A 22,580-nucleotide genomic window follows, 5' to 3' on the forward strand; every position below is an offset into this window, starting at 1 on the left:
GAAAGCATTTTGTTGCGATAAGGATTGTCGCGGGCGGGTAATAGTTCCGCCGACCCCTGTCTGAAGTACGGATGAATGTTCCTGAGATAGGTACCCAGTTGTTTTGGCAAGGAGACAGGTTGCTTCGACACAAGCTCTCATCGTCGTTCACGACAACAACAGTTTATAAAGTGAGTAGATGGGAGAATAATAAATTCAGGATTGAAGCTTGTGAGTGTTTTCATTATAAACCATCAATCCTGTGACGCGAGCAGACACTGGGCGCAACCCTTACTGACAACAGCAAATTACAGATTCGCACACCCATAATCATGCTGTTGCGAGACCTTTCACCCTCACATGCGCTGCTGGCGACCCTTCTTGCTGCTGCGCCTCAGCTCTCCTCAGCATTTTATCTCCCTGGAGTCGCACCAACATCATACGCCGAAGGCGACAGTGTCCCACTATATGTCAATGCTTTAACAGCTTCAGCTTCACAGAAGGATGGCGCCCTACGGTCTATTGTGCCGTATGACTATTACCACCCAATGTTCCAATTCTGCCGGCCAGACCCAGAACCCGAAGAGCGACCGGAAAGTTTGGGCAGCATCATATTTGGCGACAGAATCAAGACGTCTCCCTTTGAGCTGAAGATGGGAGTGAATGAAACGTGCAAGGCAGCCTGCAATTCTGTGAAGTTCGACGTAGGGTCGGCAGCTTTTACGAATGATAAGATATTTAGAGATTTTGATCTTAACTGGCTGGTGGATGGATTGCCGGCAGGGCAACTGTTGGAGGTCGATAAAACCAAGACCCAATTCTATAGCCAGGGCTTTAAGCTTGGGAACTCAGAAATGAGCCCACCGGCACTAAACAACCATTACGACATTCTCATCGACTATCATGAGTCTTCGACGGGCCAGTTTAGGGTTGTCGGTGTGCTCGTCCAGCCGTCGTCGAGAGCCAATTCGGGTGTGCATGACGGGACCCCCGACTGCGGTGATGCGTCGACGCCAATGCAATTGGCAACGGACCGCGAGACGACTGTGACGTGGACATACGGTGTGTACTGGCGTCCGTCGCCGACGGCATGGGGCACTCGATGGGACAAGTATCTGCATGTTTTCGATCCGAAGATCCACTGGTTCTCCCTCATCAACTCCGCCATCATCCTCGTCTTCCTATCCCTGACGGTTGTGTCCATCTTGTATCGTGCCCTGAAGAAGGATATTGCACGCTACAACCGCCTTGACTCTATCGATCTCGAGGACTTTTCGGGCACCTCGGCGGGTCTTGAAGACGGTGTGCAGGAAGACTCGGGATGGAAGTTGGTGCACGGCGATGTCTTCCGGGCTCCAAAGTACTCGCTGATGTTGTCGGTCTTCCTCGGGAATGGAGCTCAACTATTTGTGATGACCGGGGCCACGATTGCCTTTGCGCTGTTGGGGTTCTTGTCTCCTTCCAACCGCGGCTCGCTCGGCTCCGTCATGATCATTCTCTACACCCTGTTCGGATTCATTGGCGGCTACGCCTCTGCTCGCGTCTACAAATCTTTTGGTGGAGAGTCATGGAAACTCAATATTGGGCTGACGCCCCTCCTCGTTCCTGGACTCGTCTTCAGCACCTTCTTCCTCCTCAACTTTTTCCTCTGGGTTAAGGGGTCGAGCGGTGCTGTCCCATTCACAACCATGGTCGTTGTTGTTGCGATTTGGTTTGTGATTTCTGTGCCGTTGTCTTTCGCCGGATCCTGGGTTGGATTCAGACAACAGGCCGTTGCTCCCCCTGTGCGCACGAACCAGATTCCCCGCCAGATCCCTCCAGGAACCACATGGCTCCGCCCTATTCCCAGCATGCTTCTTGTTGGTCTGCTGCCTTTTGCCGCCATCTTTGTCGAACTCTTCTTCATCATGTCGTCCATCTGGTTCAGCAAGGTCTACTACATGTTTGGATTCCTTTTTCTCTGCTACGGGCTCATGATTGTCACGTGCGCAGCGGTGACGATCCTTTTGGTGTATTTCCTGTTGTGCTCAGAAAACTACCACTGGCACTGGCGCGCGTTCCTTGCTGCTGGCACGAGCGCATTTTACGTATTCTTGCACGCGGTTGCGTACTGGGTGACGAAGTTGCAGCTGGGAGGGTTGACCGGAGGGGTTCTTTACTTGGGATACAGCGCTTTGATCAGCTTTTTGTTTTTTATTCTCACCGGTATGTCTTCCGTTCCATTTTGAGAACTACTCTAACTCAGACAGGCACCATTGGTTTCTTTGCAAGCTGGGCGTTCGTGCAGAAGATCTACGGATCGATCAAGATTGATTAGGCGCGTTCACTTTGGCCATGCCTAGGCATGTATGATGGGGTTGGCAGTTTTGGTATGAGATTGCGAATAGCTGGGGCTTTCGACTGTATTTCTGTGCCGACATGGTTTTGAGTCGGCCACAGCCCACAGCGGGGCGTCATGATGATGTGTATTTTGTAAGATCAGATGGTAGAAGCGAACCTGAAGCGATTTTATTTTATGATTGTTTTATGAGCATTAACTCTGAATTTCTTTCCCTGCGCCTAGACCATCTAGTGAAACATGAGTGGAGATGTTTTTACAGCTACCAAGTGGCAATATGATTTGGGAAACTGGGCAAGGGTCAATATAATTTGGGCAACTGAACTTGGCAAGGGTCTCATCTCCGCTCGGACATGAGAATGTTGATGGAAATCGACTGAGGTCTATGGAGATTTGACTTGTACTTTAATTGCACTGGCTATCAATTCTCTTCACAGAAGGATCTAGCCATCACGAACCTCCGCTACGCCATCCTGGGCCTGATTCCCGTTGTCCTGGGATGCTCCAACCCAGACACCAACGCCTGTGCCGGCTATATCAAGTCAAACCAGGCCGTTGCTTCGCCATACTGCGGCACGTTCACAAAGAGTGTCGTCACTGCCACTACTGCTCTGCCTGCATGGGCCACCAACTGCGACAGCAAGCCTAGTCAGATCAGCAAAGAGTGCTCTTGCTACTGGTGAGGCTGAATGTATCGTTTTACAGGGAATCGCTGATAAAGTTTAGGACTGGAGCAGGAGGTGCACCAGTAACCACTCGTGCCGGCGACTACAGCTGGCGGCGGCAGCGGCGGCGCCACACCGACTGGCCTTACCACGACCTTGCCCAAGTCTTCGGGCGCTGGTGTGTTCCGACTCCCTTCGAAATGAACGTTGTAGCTGACCTGTGATAGTTGCCACGAGCAAGGCCATTACCGTCACCGCCAGTTTTGATGGCGACATGAAGATGTATGACCGAAGCCGTAAGTGTCATCCTTGGCATGTATGCACAGCTCTAACGCCATGTAGCCAAGGTTTGTGCTGGGCAGACCGAGACTGGCGAGGCGGATGCCATGTTTCATTCTTGAGGATAGTGCCACGCTCTCCAATGTTGTAATTGGTCCAAACCAAGCTGAGGGTGTCCACTGCAAGGGAAAGTGGTATGTTGCAGATTCGAGCTGCCTCTGAGATATTGGACACTGACAATTTTAGCACAATCAACAACGTCTGGTGGTCGGATATCTGTGAGGATGCCATGTAAGTGATGCCACCTTATGGCCTGACGACTCTGCTAACCATGAAAAGCACATTCAAGCAAATGAGCGGCACGTCCTGTATCAACGGAGGAGGTGCATTCAAGGCGTCTGACAAAATCATCCAATTCAACGGTCGTGGAACGGTCTCCGTGAAGAACTTCTACGCCAACGACTATGGCAAGGTTGCTCGAAGCTGCGGTTGCTCGAAGCTGCGGCAACTGCAGCGGTAATGACGGCCCTCGCAATTTTATATTTATCAATATCATAGCCATTAATGGTGGGGTCATCTGCGGCATCAACACCAACTATGGCGACACTTGCACAATCACAAACTCTTGTCAAGATAGTGGCAAGGGTTGCGATAGATATACGCTAGTGAGCTGAGCCCCCGAAGATTGGGTCAGGGTTTGATGGAACGTACTGCAAGGGCTCTATCTCTAGCAGCTGTTAGGGGGGTGCTGAATGGTAGTCACCACTCAACCGTCGAAGTTGTCTATATTTTACTATATTATTGCATTCTATTTGAACGTTTTGTTGGCACCGTGAAGCTTAATGGATATAAAACATTTGCCGATTCCGAGGAGAAAAAGGACATGTCGTGGTAAGGGATTTGCATTGTTCTCTCTAATCCCACGTTTGGTTCTTGTCGCTAAAGACGCATTCTAGAGATATCATGTTTTACAAGCAGTCTTCACCGCTTCTCGCCCCACACGCTCTCTGCGACGATTTCTGCGACATTTACAGGGCTTCTGTTTTGTCGTCTCTCCACAAATGCATAGATCCCCTTCCATACCAGCACAATCACTGCTCCGGCGGCTGCACACGCTGCAGCAATGATCAAGCCTCTGCTATATCTTGGAGCATCTTGCTGTCGGAAAAGTTGATTTCCGGGGAAGCCAGCGAGCTGGATGCCCATGACATACATTGCCAATGCAATGGGTCGTTTTCTGTCGTCGACCATGCTCGAAAGCCACGCTGCGTTGAGTGCTTGCGTCGAGCCCATGCCGGCTTGGGTGAGGACGATTCCACCTATCTCGTTAGTTTCTCTCTGCGGTTTTGGAAGACTAGGACACACCATAAACAACCCATTTCGAAGAGGAAACTGGCGCTAGGGCAGTCCACAGCAGGCCCGCAATACCTACGCAGAATCCAACGGCAATATGGAAACCACGCTCTTTTGTACGGTCGCTATTCCATGCAATCGAGATGGAGATTATGAGAGAGACGACGGGGCCGACTGAGTTGAGGCCGTTGGCGTTGTATCCGCCGAATCCAAGTGACTTGATGAGAGACGGCGCGTAGGTGTTGATGGGGTAGATCATAAGCCTGAAGGTCAGCTTTTGAAGGCGTCTAGGGGATGGAATGCTTACATTGACAAGAACGCAGACACAACGTGGCCATATATTCTCCAATCCATGAACGTATCTTTCCAGTCCTGGACCTGGACCGACTTTCCTTGGGTGTACCCCTTAGTCGCGTCGTCTCTCAGAACTCGGGTGGTCAAGATGGACGCTTCGCGCTCAGTGAAGATGTTCCAGCTCTTGCCGAAGAATGACTTTGGTTTTGGAGGCGAGTGAGGGAGGTAGAGGTATGCTACGACAGCAAGGAAGCAGGTCACGGCACCCTCAATGAGGAACAGCCATTGCCAGCCCTTTAGCCCGTGGGTGCCGCTGAGGGAGAGGAGGCCGAGGGAGAGAGGACCGGACAGGGAACCGGCGACTGCATTGCTGGCCCAGAACAGGGCGAAGCGGAGGCCAAGTTCAGGGTTGGTATAGTAGCGGGAGATGTACAGTGCCATTCCTATAAAGTTAGGGACGAATGTGAGAGTGGACGTGGGTATGTACCAGGAATGTATCCGCCCTCCATAGCACCGATGAAAAACCTTAACGCAAATAGGCCACTGGCACTCTTCATGAAGACCTGGCACCACGTGCATACGCCCCAGAGGAACATGGTGATGGGTAGCCATGTCTCAGCCCCTATCTTCTTCGTGACGATGTTGAAGGGGATTTCGGTGAGAACGAAGCCCAAGATGAAGAGAGTTTGGGCGGTGTTTATCTGAGACGTGTTGACATTGATGTCAGTGCGAAGGGTGTCTGTGAGAGCGGCGGAGATGTTGGTTCGATCGAATTGCATGAATGTGAAGATCAGGACGATGAAGGTGAGGATGCAGAGGTCGACCTTGCGGACTGCCACACGCTCCTCGTGGATGGACCAGCCTAGGTCTTTGTCATAGCCGGGGATGTCGAGGAGCTGAAGGAGAGTGGCATCTTCAGTCTTTTCGAGGGGGGAAGAGGTCGTTATTTCGGCCACGGGCAATGCAGAGGAAGCCATTTTAGACTACGAAGTTCTGATCTGATCGACATTCTCTCGTTAGGGCCCTATATTTGTATCTAAGAGGCATCTCATCTCCCATGGCACGCATCGTCCCAACCCCGTCGCTATCAGCACTGGCCATTGCGGAGATAAGCAGCGAGCAGGGTGATAGCATGATGAGTTCACCTACGTTCTGTAGCATGATACGCCAGTTCCGACCAATAAGTCAGTGTCCTAACCACGCTTGGTGGCTTGAGGATCCCTGGTACTCGTTATCGCATGTGTTATCAGCCCAATGGGGGGGGATTCTGAGCTGACGTATGCACTCTTAATGGGGGTATGAGTGCCTGGGGCCTTATTCAATCCATCGCGTCTAAAAAGGAGCAGAGAGCCGTACATCAGCGTAAAAGAAAACATTCAAACACGACGCACTTGAACGATTTGTATGGCAAAAGTTAGGAAAAACTCACGAAGGCGTGAAAATGCCATTTAAGTTGATTTCCATTGGAAATGGCAACATGTAGAGGGAAGCTAATTGGCTTATACGGGGAATGAAGTTAAGGGGCACGCGATCGCACGTGGTGGGTGTTGGAATGAGAACTCGGTGCTTGGCACCGGCATCACCGGCATCACCGAGACCGCTCCCCCTACATCGGTGCGAGGATATCAAAGGCCCTGTATTATATTAGTAATAGCCCTGTATTATATTAGGTTTAATCGTTGGTTTCCAAACCACCGCCAGTAGGCGGTGGTTTGGCGCCTCCAGGCGGTGGTTTGGAAACCAACGATTAGTGGTTAGCATCAATAAAACCTCTTCACACCCGAAAGCACAGTCTATTATTTGAACAGTGGGGACTACCCGGCCGTCGCCGGTCGCCGGTCGCCGAAATCACAGATCAATTGTGAGGGAGGCATCATGGGGGTTCCTGATCGCCGGTAACGGCGCAAAAAATGATAGCGGGGTTAGGTTTAGATGGAGAAGATAAGAAGGGGTGTTTCCCGTTTGCAATTGACTGAACAATTCGGACAAGATGGAGCAAAACACCATCAAAAGAGGCGGCGTTGGCCTGAGGGGCGTTGACAAGGACCAGAGTTTTGGAGGATACACTCTTTTTGCGCCTCTCGCCGGGGACATTGCATACCTCGTTGATATCGACGGAAAGGAAGTTCATCACTGGCAATTGCCCGGCCGAACCGGACGACACGCGCGGATTCTTCCCAACGGGAACCTCGCCATCAACACCATCAACCCGGACACGCCTGACATCTTCCCCTTCATCCATAAATATGGCGGGGGTGTTATGAGCGAGTTGGATCCGGCGGGGAATGTTGTCAGGCAGGTCAAGGATCCTCTTGGGCATCACGACCAGTTCCATTACGGAGACGGGGGGGTTTTGTATACGAGTTTAGAGGCGCTCTCGAAAGAGGACTCGGCCAAGGTTGTTGGCGGGATCCTGGGATCGGAGATTAACGGCGTGACGTATGCGGATATCATTAAGGAGATTGACCCTAAAGGAAATGTGACCTTTGAGTGGAAGGTTAGCGAGAGGTTGCCTAGGGAAGAGTTTCCTCTACAGCCGCATTACGGAAGGGAGCACTATCCTCTGATTAACAGTGTTCTTCCGTTGAAGGATGGGAATATTTTGTGTTCGATGCGGTCGATTTCCGCCGTACTGATCATTGAGCGGGCGACTGGGAATATCATCTGGAGTTTAAAGTCGGACGTCATTGCACAGCAGCATTGTCCGATGGAGCTCGAAAACGGAAACATCTTGATCTTCGACAACGGCGCATACCGCACGGGCGAGTCGAACACATACAGCAGGGTGATTGAGGTGGATCGCAAGACCAAGGAGATTGTGTGGCAGTATATGGATCCCTCGCAGTGGAATACCTTTTTCACTCCGTTTATGGGGAGCGCGCAGAGACTGGCGAACGGGAATACGCTGATTTGTGAGAGCGCGTTTGGCAGGATCTTCGAGGTGACGGTGAAGGGGGTGTTGGTTTGGGAATATATTGTGCCGCATTTTGCAGAGTACAAGGATGATATCACGAGAGGGATTTTTCCCGGGGAGTCGAATGCGCTGTTTAGGGCGTATAGGTATTCGAAGGAGGAGTTGCCGTGGTTGAGCGTGGAGTAGGGGGTGGGGCGATTGGATCCGGCTGAAGGGTGTTGAACGCTCGAATGTAGCGGCGTGAAATACAGAAAATAGAAGTATACATTATTATGACAGATACTCTAGTCTAAAAATAACAGAGACAATTCCCCGATTATGCACATATTTGGAATTGACCTGCCGAGTCGATTTTGCGCTTCGACGCACTCTAACGCTCTTCGAAGCCAAAACATTTCCCTTCGATCGTAGGTTCCAAAACACTCCTCAATGCTAACTACCCACGCCCTCGGGATCGCAGAGAAATGCAATCAGAGACGAACGAGGTGACGGATCCCGCCTACAACTTCTTAATCTCCTCCTCAATCTTCGCCCAAGCGCCCGGGAGCAGAAGCGCGGTCAGCCAGTAGTTGTCGCCGTGGTCCTTGCCGTGTATCATAACAACATTTCGCATCGTCGGGCTCCCTCGCATCGAGTTGGCATGTTGATATACCATGGTGCCGGACGGATTGTTCCTCGAGTCTCCCTCGCCGGTGCGTACGACTGCAGCGCTGAAGTCGGCCGCCTGATAGACGTTTGCTCTGGTCCAATTCGTAAACGGCATTAGGAGGGCATGGGACTCGCCGCAGAGAATGGTTGTATCGCCGCCCGGCGTGTAGCTCTGACTCATCTCGCGTAACAAGGCGAGCAATTGAGGCTCCGTCGCCTGCTCCATCAGTTGGCGCCGATTCTCGAGCGCAATGGGTCCGAGGGGTCCTCGAAGGAGTTCAGGCGTGAAGAGCGAGAAGGCTGAGACGGCCATGTTCTGCACGAAGACGCCGGGAGCTTGGATGAGGGATGGGAGACGGAATCGAAGGTTGAGCGGGTGTAGGGCGGTTATGGGACGGGGTGGCATGGAAGAGGCCACAGCGCGCGTCGCCCACGCCGTTAAAACGTCGCCTTCACTGACGAACTCGCTGGAGAGGTCTTCCTGGGCCTGCTGCAGCAACTTGGCGACGGCCGCCTTTGGCAGGAAGATGGTGCGTATCTCGACGACACGGTTCCAGAGAAGGTCGGCGACAAATCGCAGCCCGAATTTGAACATGCCGAATCCTTAGAGGCGTTTGGGACGGTAGACTTCTTGGTTTTCGTCGGGGAATAAGAGGGCATCCTCACGTGCGCCAAGGAGGGCTGGCACTTCGGATTCCTTTCCGGCCAGGACGAGCGACCAGCCGCGCAGGAGAGCCTGCTGGCCCATGACGTCCATGAGAACGTGCGGCCATATCAGGCCGATTATGGTGGCGTCATTGAAGGAGGTGATGTCGAGAGAGAGGATGGGCGTGTCGTTGGTTAGGTAGTCCTCGAGGGTGGCAGGGGCGTCTCTGCGGCATTCGAAGTCGCGGAATTCGTTGGAGCCGCGCTGGATGGAGGCGGCCTTTGGGAGGGTCTTGGCAAGGGGGTGGTCGTCGATGTTAGAGGGGATGGCCGTGTGGGAGTAGGTGAGGGCGGGGCGTGCGGGGGTGAAGGTGGGCGGGACGTGGATTTCGAGGGAGGTGGCCTGGGATGTTAGAGGGGTGCAGTGTGGGGTTAGGGGGCTTACCATTCGGCTCAGGCGTCCGCCGACCTTTCTCCAGTCACCGATCTAGAGGAGGCGGCAGAGGGAGGTGTGCAGGCGGTCGGCGTGGAGAAGGTCGTTGAATGTTATAATAGCCACATGATCTCACATGATCTACGTACGGATTATCGGTAAATCACAGTTATGAGCCCGGAGCAACTCCAACACGCGATTCGTACGGACCTACTAACCCTTCCTAGGAGCCTAACCACACAATATGAAGGCCCTACAAAAGGTGGGGGTGGTCCTCACCAACCTGAGAGACTGGGATGAGTGGCTAGAGATGATCAAAACAGCCTCAATGAGAACAGGAGTATGGGAGTATGTCGACCCTTCTTCAGAAGACCCTCCTACACTCCTACCGCCTATTAGGCCTATTCCAGAGTTCGTACGGACTGCAACTCAAGGGGGAAGTGGAGTAGTCCCTCAAACAGCCCCTCAGACCACTACTCAGGTATCAACAAGAGCAACATCAAGCCAGATGTAATGGTGGGTGCACCAGATGTGAGAATCTAGCCACCCAAGGAAGGGATGATTTTACTAAGACAACACACTGTCTTCGGAAAAAGAGCCAAAGGGTCGTAGCTTAGACTATTCCACAACGCAGCAATCAGGTGTATGATGTAGTGGAGTGGTTTAGACAAGTTGTAACAAATGTTGAGTCTGAGAACTCAGGGATAAGTGAGAGGTTAGCACCTCACTGACTTTTCAGAAACAAGGAGTAACAAGATCAATGCTTGGAAGCTTGGAAAAGACGTGGAAGTATGTGATAGTCGATTTACTGTATTGTCTGCTTGCCCTTTCTTAAGGAAAGGGCAATCCTATTTATGCTAAAGGAGTGTAGTTCTCTCATTTTCCAAGACTTTCCATGACTAACCAGGCTTGGTAACTGTAGTCGACGTAAGAGAATCCCATAGAACCATCTCCTAGGTTCCTAGCCTATAGGAAGTGAAAGGAGGTCCAAGGTCAGAGTAGCCCTATAGACAAATTATGTCATAACTTAACCAATCTTGTGGGTAACTAAGGAGCGATGACGTGTAATGAATCATAGATGGTTGTAGAAGGTTTTGGAGCTATCGTTCATGTTCCTAGGCCTCTAGTTGATAGAGATATGTCATGTGTAGTATTAGCCCAGTAACTAAGGAGTGATGTCATGTAATGAATCATAGAGGGTTGTAGAGATATGCTATGTGGTCATATCGGCCCAGTAACTAAGGAGCAATGACGTGTAATGAATCATAGAGGGTTGTAGCAATCGTTGAGTAGTATTGCTCTTGTTGTTGGTGTGACAAGCCAAAATATGTATAGTGACTTGTAGGTTTGAGGAGGAGATTTCTAAGTTTGCTCTTGAGTTTGATAGCAAACTGAGTGCAACGAATGTCAGTATGACAGTCCTGTGACCAAGAGTAACGGTATATAGTAACGGTATATTGATAGAAATTAGGATAAATTTATCATATAGATAATAAATTATGGTAATTACATTAGAGTTATAAGTGCCGTATGTCTCAGAATGCATCAGCTTACAGTGGCTTCCCTACCATCACCACCCCGATCGCACACAGGTTTGTGTCGACTTTGGGAGGCCAGCCTTCCTACCACCTAGCGCAAAGGTTGGTATCTATCGCAGTAGTTAACATAATATATTGTTCAAGCTGGTTCCAAATACTATATAAGGCTAATTAGTGATATATTCCGTTACTGTGAGCCGTTACTCTAACCCACATCTGAATAGTACCCTCCTCTACCTTAAGTCGTTGCGAATGTCGAGGAGTATCAATGGAGGCTTCATCATTCTGAAGGTCCTTATTTAGAACCCCAAAATTTCGCTTCCTCTGAGTTTCCAATCTTCCATTGCGACCTTGTGTAGCTCTACCCCTTATTATGTCGCGGCCGCGGGCGTGGCATCAAGTTGGTGCCAGAAAATTGGTCTGTGCGCAGCACCACACAAAAGATGCTACGAATGGCACCAACTCAAAACTCCACGGCCGTCGCTCCTACAGCTACGCTTATATGGGCGAAGCTGTGCACAGGAGACTTACGTATCATATAAGCCGACAACCGATTGCATTGCTCACCAGCTCGTACAGTTACAGGCGTTTGAAGTTGGGCTAGGTTTTGGTGGGGTCGGCCATTTTCCCATACAAAAATGAGGCGTCTCGGCAGAAATGGCACCAACCCAAAACTCCATGGGCGTAAGAGATACAGCTTAAGTTCCTCAGTATAAAATGTAGCGGGCGAGCTAGAGCATCTAAATAAGCTGTGTACGCGTGTCTAAGGGGACTACGTGTAGAGTTATGAGTTTTAAGAGCCACCTCCATACAAAACCACAGTGTGTGGGGCCTCTACCACTTATGCCAATCCACATCGCCGCGGCGATGTGGATTTTGCGGTGAGGTGGTTGGTCAGGAATCGGGTGAAAGGTGGGGACGACCTGACGATGTGGTTTCTGCGATGTGGATTTCCACGCAGCAGGGCTATCTATGCCTTTAATCTTAGGTGGGTTAGTCATCTAGTGGGCAGGGTGCAGATGAGCTTATGGGAACGTCTCACGCGCGACCATAATGCTCATCCTTTCTTATCAGCCCTACACTTAAGTAAGAAGGGGAGATCCAGCACTACACTTCCTATTCCTAGACCATCTATACTATCTATACTGCATCCATACTGTCTATACTTTCCTACACTCTGCATCCATACTGTTTATCCTGCATCCATACTGTCTATACTTTCCTACACTCTGCATCCATACTGTTTATTCTGCATCCATACTGTCTATACTTTCCTACACTCTGCATCCATACTGTTTATTCTGCATCCATACTGTCTATACTTTCCTATACTCTGCATCCATACTGTCTATTTCTGCATCCATACTGTCTATACTTTCCTATACTCTGCATCCATACTGTTTATTCTGCATTCATACTGTCTATACTTTCCTATACTCTGCATCCATACTGTTTATTCTGCATCCATACTGTCTATACTGCATTTACACTGTCTATACTTTCTCATACTACCAATGTCTACACCTACAGCTACAAGGGAGCAGCAGCTTATAGACTTGTTTTCTGATTTTAGTGCAGACTTCTTAAGGGGGCAGCCCCCTGCCTCTAGTGATGTAAGGGGCCTTACTGATTTCAACATGGGTATTCTCATAGAGTTAAAGGGGCTAGGCCTGTTTTCGTTGTTTAAGGAGTTTAAGGAGTTCTTACAAATGGGAGTGTATAAGGATCTTATGAGGCTCTCTTGCCTTACAGACTTAAGAGACCTAGGGAATGCCACTACCCTCTTTACTACATGCAAGGCATGGAGGGCGTCTACAGAGTCTATAGACCTTACAGAGTTTGTAGAGTCTAAGGAGATGCAAGAGCATGAAGGGCAAGAGGGGTTTGAGGAGTTTAAGGGGCTAGGCTGCTTATGGTACTTCTCAGATTTTAAGCTCCTCCTCTGTTCATCCTGCTCCCTTGCAATTAACCCCCTTAATGTAAAGGGGCACCTACTAAAGCACTGCCCCTTACTAAAGGGCAAGGAGAAGAAGGCCTTTGTTAGTAAGGTTATGAGCTTTATTATAAGTTCACTAGAAGTCTCTAGCCTAAGGGAGAGCCACTTCCTCTTCCTCCTCTCCTCTGCCCTCTTCCCTCCTCTACGCCCCTTTAAGGGGCTTAGTGTAAAGGAGGAGCTCTATGCTTGTTCCTTAGTACCCTCCTGCTGTGTTATAAGGTCTTCCCTATACCACATAAAGAGGCACATAAGGGAGGAGCATAAGCCCTTGTTAAGCAATAAGGACATAAACCGCTGTTATAAAGTAATAGCAAGTGGGCAAGCCTTAGAGGAAAACAGGTTCTTCTTTAGTGTAGTTACTAGAGAGAAGGGGAAGGGTAGAGAGGAGCAGAGAAGGGCAAGGGGGGATACGCCCCTTCCTATGAGCCCATCTGCCTCCCTCCTCTTAAGTGGAGATGATGGGGGCAAGGGGGATGAGAGGGAGACCTTAGACCCATTTGAGCTAGCTAGTAGCATGTTCCTAGAGGAGCTGGCAGGAAAGGAGGATGCCTACCATAGTGGCGAGGTCCCCTTCTCCCTTAGCAAGCAGGAGAAGTACTCTACATTTCAGACAAAGACAAGGTACTTAGAGTTCATTGTAAGCAGAGACAGGCTAGTGCTAAAGGGTCTCGTTGCACCCTTACTTCAAGGGGAGGAGGAGGGGATTATGGGGGTGCTAACAGACCACTTAAAGGAGATGCTCTATCTAAGTCTAGAGAAGAGCCTCCTCCTTAATAGGGTGCACCTGAACCTCCTTAACAGCTTCCAGCTTAATGTGACTAGGAATAAGGGCTTTAAGCCCCTCCTAGAGGGAAACTCAAGGGTCTTGTACTCTAACTTCTTTGCCTCCTTCCTTGCCTTCCTCCTCCGCAGCTATAGGGATAGTAAGTGCCTAAAGCTAAAGCTATGCTATACACTTTACCCCCTACCCTTAGCAAGTGCTTAAGAGAGCTCGAGGGCCTTGCTGCCCTAAAGCTAGAAGATAGGGAAGGGGGTAGAGGGGTAGGGACAAGCTTATACAGCATTAGGAAGTCCTTAAGCCATAAGCTAAACAAGCTAAAGTCAAAGGACTTTGACCTTAGCATGTCAAGTGACAGTGGGGAGGGAGAGGGTGTAGAGGATACAGATGAGGAGACAAGTGCCTCCTTAGCCTCCTCTTCTCATTCATCCTCTATCCAATCCATAGGGTCAAACAATTCCATAGAGTCAGTTTCTATACTAGAGAGGGTAGCATCCTTAAGTAAGGACGATGATGCTACCTCAACCTCTATAAAGAAGAAGCTACTAGGCTTGCTCATTAGCCTGTTTAAGCAAGAGACAAACCTCTACCTGTTCAAGAGCTCCATCCATTCGTTCTTTGCCTGTAAGAGCATAAGGGAGGACCTTAGCATGAGGGACTCCTTAGACTTCTCACAGCTGTATTCCAAGTTCATCTACTGCTCGCAGCTCATAGTTGTCGAGTATGCCTTTTCCTATGTCATAAGCAGAGACGACTCAAGCTCCCTCACATCTGTGATAAGGGACATGATGTGCTCCTGTTTCCACAACAGTGCCCCTACCCCGCTAGGGGAGATCCTTAATAATAGGTCCTATTGCTTTAGGGTGAACAAGGAGCTGTCTTCCCTCTCAAGCGTCATCATTAGCTCAACTACTAAGGAGACGGTCTCTTACAAGAAGGTCACTATCAGTGTGGACGACCTCCGCCACTTGTTTAAAGAGGCCATCCTTAGCTCACTACAAGACTTAAGGGAGAAGCTGCTCTTAGGGATGCCTCATGAGGAGTATAAGCATATCTCCCTAGAGGGGTTCAGCGCAGTAGAGGATGCCTCTAACACCTCTCCTTATCAGTGCTTTCGCGACTTCCACCCCACCTCTCTTAGGAACAATGCCCTTGTAAGGGACTACATCCTTAAGACCGCTCTGCTAAGGGGCAAGTTCTTTAAGACAAGCAAGGAGAACAAGCTAGTGCTAGATCTCATCATGGTAAGGGCCTACTTGAGGGATGTAAAGGAGTTCCTAAAGCTATGCCTCCTTATCGTCCACTTTACAAGCGGCCTACCCTTAAGGGGGACAGAGCTCACTACCCTACGCTTCCTTAACTCTTATAAGGACAAGAGGGAGATGTTCTTGGACAAGGCTAGCCACCTCTTCATCTTAAACATCTCCTACTATAAGGGGAAGGAGCAGAGGGAGAAGGAGACCTCTAACATAAGGTATCTCTGCAAGGAGGCCTCTAGAGTCTTCCTGCCGTACATCACGCTCATCTCTTCCTTTGTGGGCTTCCTTAACCTTGCATCTGCATCCTCTCCCTCCTCCTATAAGTGGCTGCTGCCACTAAGCTGCTACTTCTTCCACCATGAGAAGCAGGTCCTCACATCTCGACATCTCAGCATTAGGCTAAGCACATTTACAAACCTAGTCCTAGGACAGAAGATAGGGATACAAGTGTATAGGCAGCTCATTGTAGCAGTTGTGAGGGAGCTTATGGGAGAGGCACTAAATAAGGAGACGCTCACCCTAGAGGGAAGGGGGGACTCCTTCAGGGACATAAGGGCCCTGCAAATAAACCACTCTACTAGTGTAGAGGAGCTGCATTATGGGAGGAGCACCTCTACCTTCTCCAATGTTAGAGAGGGTGTGCAAAGGAGATACCTTGAGTTCTGCCTAAGGTTCTTTGCCTACTTCCACATCTCAGATCTAGATGTCAACTCTCACCCCTTCGCAGGTGCCTTAAGGGACAAGGAGATGCTAGATGAGAGCTTTAGAGGGGATTTGCAAAGGGCCAAGGGGTCTATGCTTGCACTGCGTTTCTATAAGGGTCCTACCTCCTCCTCCCCTCCCTTAGCCTCTGGCAGAAAGCACCTTAGGGGCAGGTCTAGCATTGCGAGTGCCTTGCAGGATGACTTTGCAGCTAAGACGGTGAGGCTAGAAGACCTCAACAACATGTCAAGCTCCCTTACCTCTACCTCTACTACCCTCCTTTATCTGCTACGGGAGTTCCTTAGCAATCCCTTAGTGTAAGGACACAGGGAATACGGCTCTCCGTAGGTGCATATGGGAGTGCGAGTCGGAGGTGATGCTGTATTCTATCCTATAGGTCTACTACGAAGGATACAAAAAAGATGAAAGGGGAGCTTATAGCTTCCTACCCCTTATGTACCTAAATGGGGTCCGACTCGGCTAGGCCTTAGCGTACCGGTAGATCCACTCCCGTCTGCCGCCCGAATCGACCCCGACCCTAGAACATCTATGCTGCTATACTACTATGTCGCCTATTCCGCGTTGTCTTACGGGTCCGAGGGTACCCCGTGTAAGGAGGCATCCTTACATTACCCCCCCCCTTGAGAGAGTGCTTTGTCCTCAAAGCGCGTGGCTCCGTGTGCCGACCGAATGGTAGCCGAGTGTCGGTATGGTCTAGGTAGTCTTTGTTCGAAGATCGTGGTGCTGAATGCGTCCGTGGGATGGATCGCGGAGCGTGCTTTGTTCCTAATAAAAGCGGATTGTTGAGGTCCGAGTTGGCACCGTATAGTATCCAGTTGTGGTGTTGCGCGTCGCGAGTTTCTTAGTTACTGTGCGCGCGCTACTACTCCTCAGAAATTCATTGTTCTAAGCGGTTGTTATGGAGCAACCGATTCCACCCAGGATTCGAAGGCTTCTTTTTACAACAACACCGCCTACGAACCCACCTCCCGAATCCAGTAAGTAGCCCCTCTTGTTCGTATACTGTATACTAATCTGATTGTTTCATAGGAAACAAAACAAACCAGACGACCGAGTAGGTGATGATTGCGCGCCGACGCGTAGGTGATAACTTCTGGGCTTGGGGCTGACGGTTTTGTAGGAAACCTTTTCGCGAAGATGCCCGTCCTGCTGCCCCCCGGGGCCCTCCCGGCTGCGTACCGCGTCCTCTGTATGAGATGCGTGCGCCGTATTGGGACACCCGACGATGCTCCCATGGAGCATGAGTGCGTTTGGAGCGAGAAAAGCTCCAAGTGCGCCTACTGCGTGAAGCAGAAGGCACCATGTGTGCCGGTGAGTTCTCGGGTGCTGTTCGGTCTGGTGGTTGGTTTCCTGTGCTGACTTTCTGGGGGATAGATTCTCTGGTTCCTCGAGGAGGAATATGCCGCCATCGTCGCCGCCGAAGCGGCCACCCCTCCCGTCCCGGCCACCACCCTCAAGACCTACAAGGAGGTCGCGCGCGTGGCCGACCTCTCCAGCGCCGCCATGCCGGCCCTGCGCTCCCCCTTTGAGGGGGCGCAGTACATTCAGGGGCTGGCCACCCTCGCTGCCATCAAGGTAAGTTTTCCCCTTTCTGTTGTTCTTGTTCTGGGTCTGACTCCTAGGTAGGACCTCGCCGCCGCGGTGGAGGGGTTGAAGGAGGATACGGGGAAGCTCCTCGCGGGGCAGGCCCGCGCCGTCTCCTTGCTGGGGACGGTGGATAAAACCACCGACAAGGTGGGGAAGGAGGTGAGCTTCGTGGCGACTGCGGTCGCGAAGGTGGAGAAGGCGGTGGGGAAGTTGGCCGGGGCTGTTGCGGTGGCTCCCCGCAATGGCGGGAAGAGGAAGAGGGGGGAGGAGGAGGAGGGGAATGGGGAGAACCCGATTGGGTGAACGGGCCCTGTGCCGGAGGGAACTCGGGCGTGGTCTTTCACGTGGGGTCACTTCGACCCTTCGTCTCTCATGGTGGTAGCCGCTTGTTGCGATGCCGGTGAGACGTTTGGGAAGGGTGGCTTCCGCAAGGGCTACGGCTCTGAGGGTGCCCTGGCTTAGAGGGTGTTTAGTTTAGTGTCGTAGGTAGCAACGACGCTGTTTTCCTCTGCTTTGCCGTGCCTCTCGTGATCGTAGCTTGGTTTGCCTGTCTCCCATTCCGTGATCCAGCCGGGTAGGTCCTGCGGTGGTCCTGGCAGGTTTGGGTACTCCGCGTGGAACTCCCGGATTTTGTAGGGGGAGTTCTTAAAGTTTGAGGCGGGGTACCATTCCGGGTCCGGATCGTATCCGACCCAGGATACCTGGTATTGAAGTTGTTTTCGCCGGATCCTTACGGCGAGGATCTTTTCGACCTCCCACTCCTCTAGGCCGTCTACGACTTCGCTGCTTGGCTCAGGCGCTGCTTGACCGGGCAGCGGGTTATTCGGAGCCTTGATGAGTACGTCTGGAGAGAAGACATCGTGTATTTGGGAACCCTTCGGTAGGTCTAGTCGGAAGGCGTGTCCGATTTGTTCCAGTACCGTATAGGGTCCGACCCATTGTTGCCCCAGCTTACGGCTAGGGCGGTGATTTTTCAGATTCTTGGTCGATAGGTAAACCTTGTCTCCTACGTCCCAGTCAATGGCTCGTCGGCGTCGATTCGCGTATTTAGACATATCCTCTTGTGCTTTGGCCATGTTCTCCTTTGCGTAAATCCATGCGGAGTGCATGCGGTTTGCTACTGCTTTGGCTTCCTTCTGGTTCATGACTTCCCTAGGGGTCGTGGCTTTCGGGGTTTCCCAGTCCCAACTGGTGCGCGGATCAGTTCCGTACTTGAGTCGGTAGGGGGTCATTCCGATCGAGGCATGGGGAAGGGTCATTTGCACCCGATCCATGATGGGAATGAGCTCGCTCCAGTTATCCTGGTAATGTGATACGAAGGGCCTCAGTCTCTGATCGATATACCGATTCATGATTTCCGTCTGCCCGTCGGTCTGCTTGTGATAGGCTGTCGACAGCTTGATCTTGACGCCGATGATCCGGCAGAACTCGTGCCAGAAGGATGACACGAATTGGGGTCCGCGGTCACTGACGATCGATACCGGGGTGTGCCCGAATCGATATATCCATTCGATGAACAGCTGCGCCATTTGTCGTGCATCTGTAGTCTTATAACACGGTATGGTCACCGAACTCTTCCCGAGGCGGTCCATAAACACTAGGATGCTGTCGTACCCGTGCTTGTCCCTTGGGAACTCCTTGAAGTCCATCGTAAGGTGTTGCATAGGGTAGTCGGGTACCGGTAGGGGGTGTAGAAAGCCCTGTTGCTTTGTGACATTGGTGTGCGAAAGGCGGCATGTCGCGCAGTTACGCACATACCGTATGCAGTCCGCTTCCATACCGACCCAGCGATACTTCTGGGCAAGCAACTGGTAGGTCTTCCGGCTGCTGGGGTGCGCCGTCGACACCTGGTCATGCGCCTCTCGGATGAGTTTCGTACACAGCTCGGTGTGGCGGTTCACACATAGGCGGTCTTTGTACAGGAGGAGTTGGTCGGCTAGGGCGTACCCATCCGGTAAGGGTTGTTTCGCGCGTGTCTCGGCGAACGACTTCCGGTTGTCTACGCATAGTGCCTCGATCAGATCGAAGGGCATCTGCGCCTTTGGGGGGTCGATGGCATTGATCGATGCTACATAACTGTCGGCCAACTCGGCACTGATACGGGGGTGTAGGCGGGCAGGGCCAAGCAACACCCTCGCACGACTATCCAACTTGACTTTCTGTTGCATTACGAGGTCTTGGTCTCTTCGGCTCAGAATATCAGCCTTCAGGTTATTCTTACCTGCCGTATACGTAATGTGGAAGTTGAAGTCGGATAGTAGTTCCATCCATCGCACCTGCTTCGCGGTGAGAACCTTCGTCGTCATGAAGTATTCGAGCGAGCGGTGGTCCGTATACACCTCGACTCGCTGCGTAACAGAGGCCAACTCAGGTCTCCATTTCGCGAACGCTTTCACGATGGCGAAGAGTTCCTTGTCATGGATTTCCCAGTTGATCTCATGGCCGGTAAGGACGTGGCTGTAGAAGCTCACTGGGTACCAGAGCTGGTCCGGGTGCTCTTGTGATAGCACGCCGGCGACGACTCCGTCTGAAGAGTCGGTCTCTAGCTTCGTAGGCAATTCGGGGTTGAAGTGGTGTAGTGCCTGCACCGCTAGTAGCTGCCGCCGTAATTCTTCAAAGGCGTTCTCACATTCCTCAGTCCATAGGAACGGCTCCGAGGGGCTCGTGATGGTAGTCAGGGGCTTCGCGATCTTCCCGAAATTGCGTATGAACTGGCGGTAGAACCCACAGAAGCCTAGATAGGATTTCACACCGGTAACGGTGGTCGGTCGAATCCAGTTTCGAAGGGGTTCGATCTTGTCGGGGTCCGCCTCGACACCAGAAGTGGTCAGTATGTAACCCAGGTACTTAGTTCGGGTAACATTGAACTCGCACTTCTTGAGGTCGGCTTGTAGCCCTGCCTCACGAAGGCGCTGTAGGACTTTGTGTACGTGCTCTATATGTTCCGTAGGGTCCTCGGAGTATATGAGAATGTCGTCGAGGTAAGCCGTACAGAAGTCGTCCAAGTATTGCATGAGGACGTCGTTCATGTAGCGCTGGTACGTTGCGGGGCCGTTGGTCAGTCCGAACGGCAGCACCTTGCACTTATAAGATCCATATCGAGTCCGAAAGGTAGTATACTCTTCGGAGTCAGGGTGCATTCGTATGCGATGGAAGGCTTGTCGGATATCTAGTTTCGTGAAAATCTTGGCTTTCGACACCCGTCCAAGTAGTTCGTCAATGCGCGGTATAGGGTACGGATCGTTGCGGGTGAGTCCGTTCAGCTTGCGGTAATCAATGCAGAACCTCAGTTTGCCGTCCGCTTTCTTAACGAAGAGTATAGGGGACGCAAAGGGGCTATTGCTATTGACGATGAAGCCTTTCTCCAGGTTCTCCAGCAGGTATTGCTTGGTAGCCTTAAGCTCTTTGGTGCCTTGCCGGTAGAGCGGGGAGAAAGCGTTTGGTAACGGCGCCTCTAGCTGTATCTTATGATCGTATACCCGGTGTGGTGGTAATTTATCAGATTCCGATTTTGAGAAGACGTCGGTGTACTTTCGGTGCACAGGCGGGAGTTTCTCCTGGATGAGTGATATCGTCTCGTCATCCTCTTCAGATTCTTTTTCCCGAATGATCTGATCGATCTCGTAAAGGCTGGTCTGGAAGAACTCGGCATCGCTTCGCATCATCTCGTGGTGGAAGGCGTTTGCACCGATCTCGCAGATGTGCACCGGCGTGAAGCTTGGTACAGGCCCGGTGGCAAGAAAGGTACCCCTGGGATCTGAGGTGTACTCGGGGCAGTGTCGGTGGTCATTCCGGAGTCCGAAATTATCACTTTCATTTCCATCGAGCGTCCGCCTGCGCGGCGTCTGTCTTCGTGGTGGATTGCGGCATCCCTACGATTCGCATCCGACTGGTGAGAAGGATGTCGAATGGACGTTTCGCGCGAGTGGTAGGGCAAGGTGATCTCCTTGCTCCAGCTAGGAGTAGGCGGGTACTCCTTTGGCCATACTAGCCGGCTCTTTGCAGAGTCGAGTAGTATTCGGAAGCGGCTGAAAAGCTTCCTCCCAATTATCACATCTTGCGCTCCGAGGTCCAGGAGCACAAAGGGGCAGTTATATATTCGGCGTCCTTCGACTGTTAAGTGCAACCGAATATACTCCGATACGTGACTTTGGATTTTTCGCTGAAAACCACGTATGGGTACAGAGTAGGGCAGTTTCCGTATGGGGCTCTGAAGCGCCTTCGACAGTCGTAGCGCGAAGGGCTTGTTGATGACGAGGTATCCGTTTGCTCCTGTGTCTGCGAGAGCCTTCGTTTGCACACCGAGTCCGTTCAGACTCAGCGTCGTGTCGACTAAGAACTGGGTTCCGCCCAAGAGTTCTTGTAGGTCGAGATCTCGCAGATCACATTTGCGTAGACCTAGGAAGGAGCCTTTCCCTAGGCCTCGTCGTTTTCCTCCAGGGACGCATCCGATTGGAGTTCGACTGCCTCCTCCCACTGCTCTTCAGGTTCAGGGGCTTCGCGGTCAATCTCTTTGACTGTGGGGTTGAGCGGGCACCTGTCCTGGAAATGACCGGGCTTCCCACATTTGAGACAGTTTCCAGACGCAGCCGGCACGGCGGTCCGCACGCGACCTGTTATGTCCGGCTTGGGGGCGGTGGGTATGAAAGGAGTCCTCTGGACGGAACCCAACGGACTTCTTGTCGTCTTCGGTGGTTGGGTCTTGGCGGCCTCCACAGGCGGGAACCTGGATGAGCCGAGGCGGGCCCGTCCTGGGAAGCTCGACTCGCCGCTCTTGGACTGGGAGCTCAACTCGCCGTTCCTGCGTCGCTCTTGGTCGAAGGCGGTTAAGGCTCGGACCATGGTGAGGTAATCGCCTTTCCATTGGTCCTTCATGACCGCCACGCGGCTGCGGAATTGCGGTGTGAGCTTGTTCCACATATACCGAAACCTTCCGATTGTGATACTTGTCCCGTAATCGCCGCACTTTGGAAGCGGGCTTTGAACTCGGGGAAGGTTTCGTGTAAGTGACCCTTTTCGCCCATCTGCATATCGTCGAATTCGTTCCGGGCCTGTTCGGTCTCATTACCCGTAAGGTAATATGATCCTAATAGGTCCATCATGGTCAACTTAATCCTGAGACGATTAAGAGTATTATGCTTATATATTACT

The 22,580-nt window shown here is 51.5% G+C and overlaps 8 protein-coding genes across 8 annotated transcripts; 5 read left to right on the forward strand and 3 right to left on the reverse strand.

The window, feature by feature from the left end:
• Positions 1-311: 311 nt before the first annotated feature.
• On the forward strand, positions 312-2,296 carry VC83_02266 (uncharacterized protein; the record flags this gene model as incomplete). Its single annotated transcript, XM_024465933.1, has 2 exons — positions 312-2,184; positions 2,229-2,296. 2 exons carry the CDS (start codon positions 312-314, stop codon positions 2,294-2,296), a joined length of 1,941 nt encoding a protein of 646 aa, XP_024326650.1.
• A 963-nt stretch (positions 2,297-3,259) lies between these two features.
• On the forward strand, positions 3,260-4,150 carry VC83_02267 (uncharacterized protein). Its single transcript, XM_024465934.1, has 3 exons — positions 3,260-3,455; positions 3,508-3,552; positions 3,601-4,150. The coding sequence occupies exons 1-3, from the start codon at positions 3,364-3,366 to the stop codon at positions 3,779-3,781; spliced, it is 318 nt and encodes a 105-aa protein (XP_024326649.1). The 5' UTR covers positions 3,260-3,363; the 3' UTR covers positions 3,782-4,150.
• Positions 4,141-6,079, reverse strand: VC83_02268 (uncharacterized protein). The gene is made up of 5 exons (XM_024465935.1): positions 6,058-6,079; positions 5,396-6,001; positions 4,922-5,351; positions 4,627-4,877; positions 4,141-4,580 (listed from the first exon to the last, which is right to left on the reverse strand). Exons 2-5 carry the CDS (start codon positions 5,883-5,885, stop codon positions 4,243-4,245), a joined length of 1,509 nt encoding a protein of 502 aa, XP_024326648.1. The 5' UTR covers positions 5,886-6,001; positions 6,058-6,079; the 3' UTR covers positions 4,141-4,242.
• A 531-nt stretch (positions 6,080-6,610) lies between these two features.
• Positions 6,611-8,130, forward strand: VC83_02269 (uncharacterized protein). The gene has a single exon (XM_024465936.1). The coding sequence runs from the start codon at positions 6,899-6,901 to the stop codon at positions 8,006-8,008; it is 1,110 nt and encodes a 369-aa protein (XP_024326647.1). The 5' UTR covers positions 6,611-6,898; the 3' UTR covers positions 8,009-8,130.
• A 191-nt stretch (positions 8,131-8,321) lies between these two features.
• Positions 8,322-9,065, reverse strand: VC83_02270 (uncharacterized protein; the record flags this gene model as incomplete). Its single annotated transcript, XM_024465937.1, has 1 exon — positions 8,322-9,065. One exon carries the CDS (start codon positions 9,063-9,065, stop codon positions 8,322-8,324), a length of 744 nt encoding a protein of 247 aa, XP_024326880.1.
• A 9-nt stretch (positions 9,066-9,074) lies between these two features.
• Positions 9,075-9,563, reverse strand: VC83_02271 (uncharacterized protein; the record flags this gene model as incomplete). Its single annotated transcript, XM_024465938.1, has 2 exons — positions 9,075-9,518; positions 9,561-9,563. 2 exons carry the CDS (start codon positions 9,561-9,563, stop codon positions 9,075-9,077), a joined length of 447 nt encoding a protein of 148 aa, XP_024326881.1.
• A 3,940-nt stretch (positions 9,564-13,503) lies between these two features.
• VC83_02272 (uncharacterized protein) lies at positions 13,504-16,142 on the forward strand (the record flags this gene model as incomplete). Its single annotated transcript, XM_024465939.1, has 2 exons — positions 13,504-13,676; positions 14,723-16,142. The coding sequence occupies 2 exons, from the start codon at positions 13,504-13,506 to the stop codon at positions 16,140-16,142; spliced, it is 1,593 nt and encodes a 530-aa protein (XP_024326882.1).
• An 837-nt stretch (positions 16,143-16,979) lies between these two features.
• VC83_02273 (uncharacterized protein) lies at positions 16,980-17,732 on the forward strand (the record flags this gene model as incomplete). Its single annotated transcript, XM_024465940.1, has 3 exons — positions 16,980-17,153; positions 17,217-17,417; positions 17,469-17,732. 3 exons carry the CDS (start codon positions 16,980-16,982, stop codon positions 17,730-17,732), a joined length of 639 nt encoding a protein of 212 aa, XP_024326883.1.
• Between the last annotated feature and the right edge of the window lie 4,848 nt (positions 17,733-22,580).

This window comes from Pseudogymnoascus destructans (assembly GCF_001641265.1).
Source record: "Pseudogymnoascus destructans isolate 20631-21 unplaced genomic scaffold scaffold_4, whole genome shotgun sequence".
NCBI lineage: Eukaryota > Fungi > Ascomycota > Leotiomycetes > Thelebolales > Thelebolaceae > Pseudogymnoascus > Pseudogymnoascus destructans.

What these genes read in the sequence shown, in the direction of transcription:
- VC83_02267 (XM_024465934.1), top strand. Translation starts at nt 3,364, where the DNA reads ATGCCATGTTTCATTCTTGAGGATAGTGCCACGCTCTCCAATGTTGTA. An exon ending in GTCCACTGCAAGGGAAAGTG is followed by an intron (nt 3,456 to 3,507) that starts GTATGTTGCAGA and finishes TGACAATTTTAG; the next exon opens with CACAATCAACAACGTCTGGT. An exon ending in GATATCTGTGAGGATGCCAT is followed by an intron (nt 3,553 to 3,600) that starts GTAAGTGATGCC and finishes AACCATGAAAAG; the next exon opens with CACATTCAAGCAAATGAGCG.
- VC83_02268 (XM_024465935.1), bottom strand. Translation starts at nt 5,885, where the DNA reads ATGGCTTCCTCTGCATTGCCCGTGGCCGAAATAACGACCTCTTCCCCC. An exon ending in GGAGGGCGGATACATTCCTG is followed by an intron (nt 5,352 to 5,395) that starts GTACATACCCAC and finishes CTAACTTTATAG; the next exon opens with GAATGGCACTGTACATCTCC. An exon ending in TTCGAAATGGGTTGTTTATG is followed by an intron (nt 4,581 to 4,626) that starts GTGTGTCCTAGT and finishes CTAACGAGATAG; the next exon opens with GTGGAATCGTCCTCACCCAA.
- VC83_02269 (XM_024465936.1), top strand. Translation starts at nt 6,899, where the DNA reads ATGGAGCAAAACACCATCAAAAGAGGCGGCGTTGGCCTGAGGGGCGTT.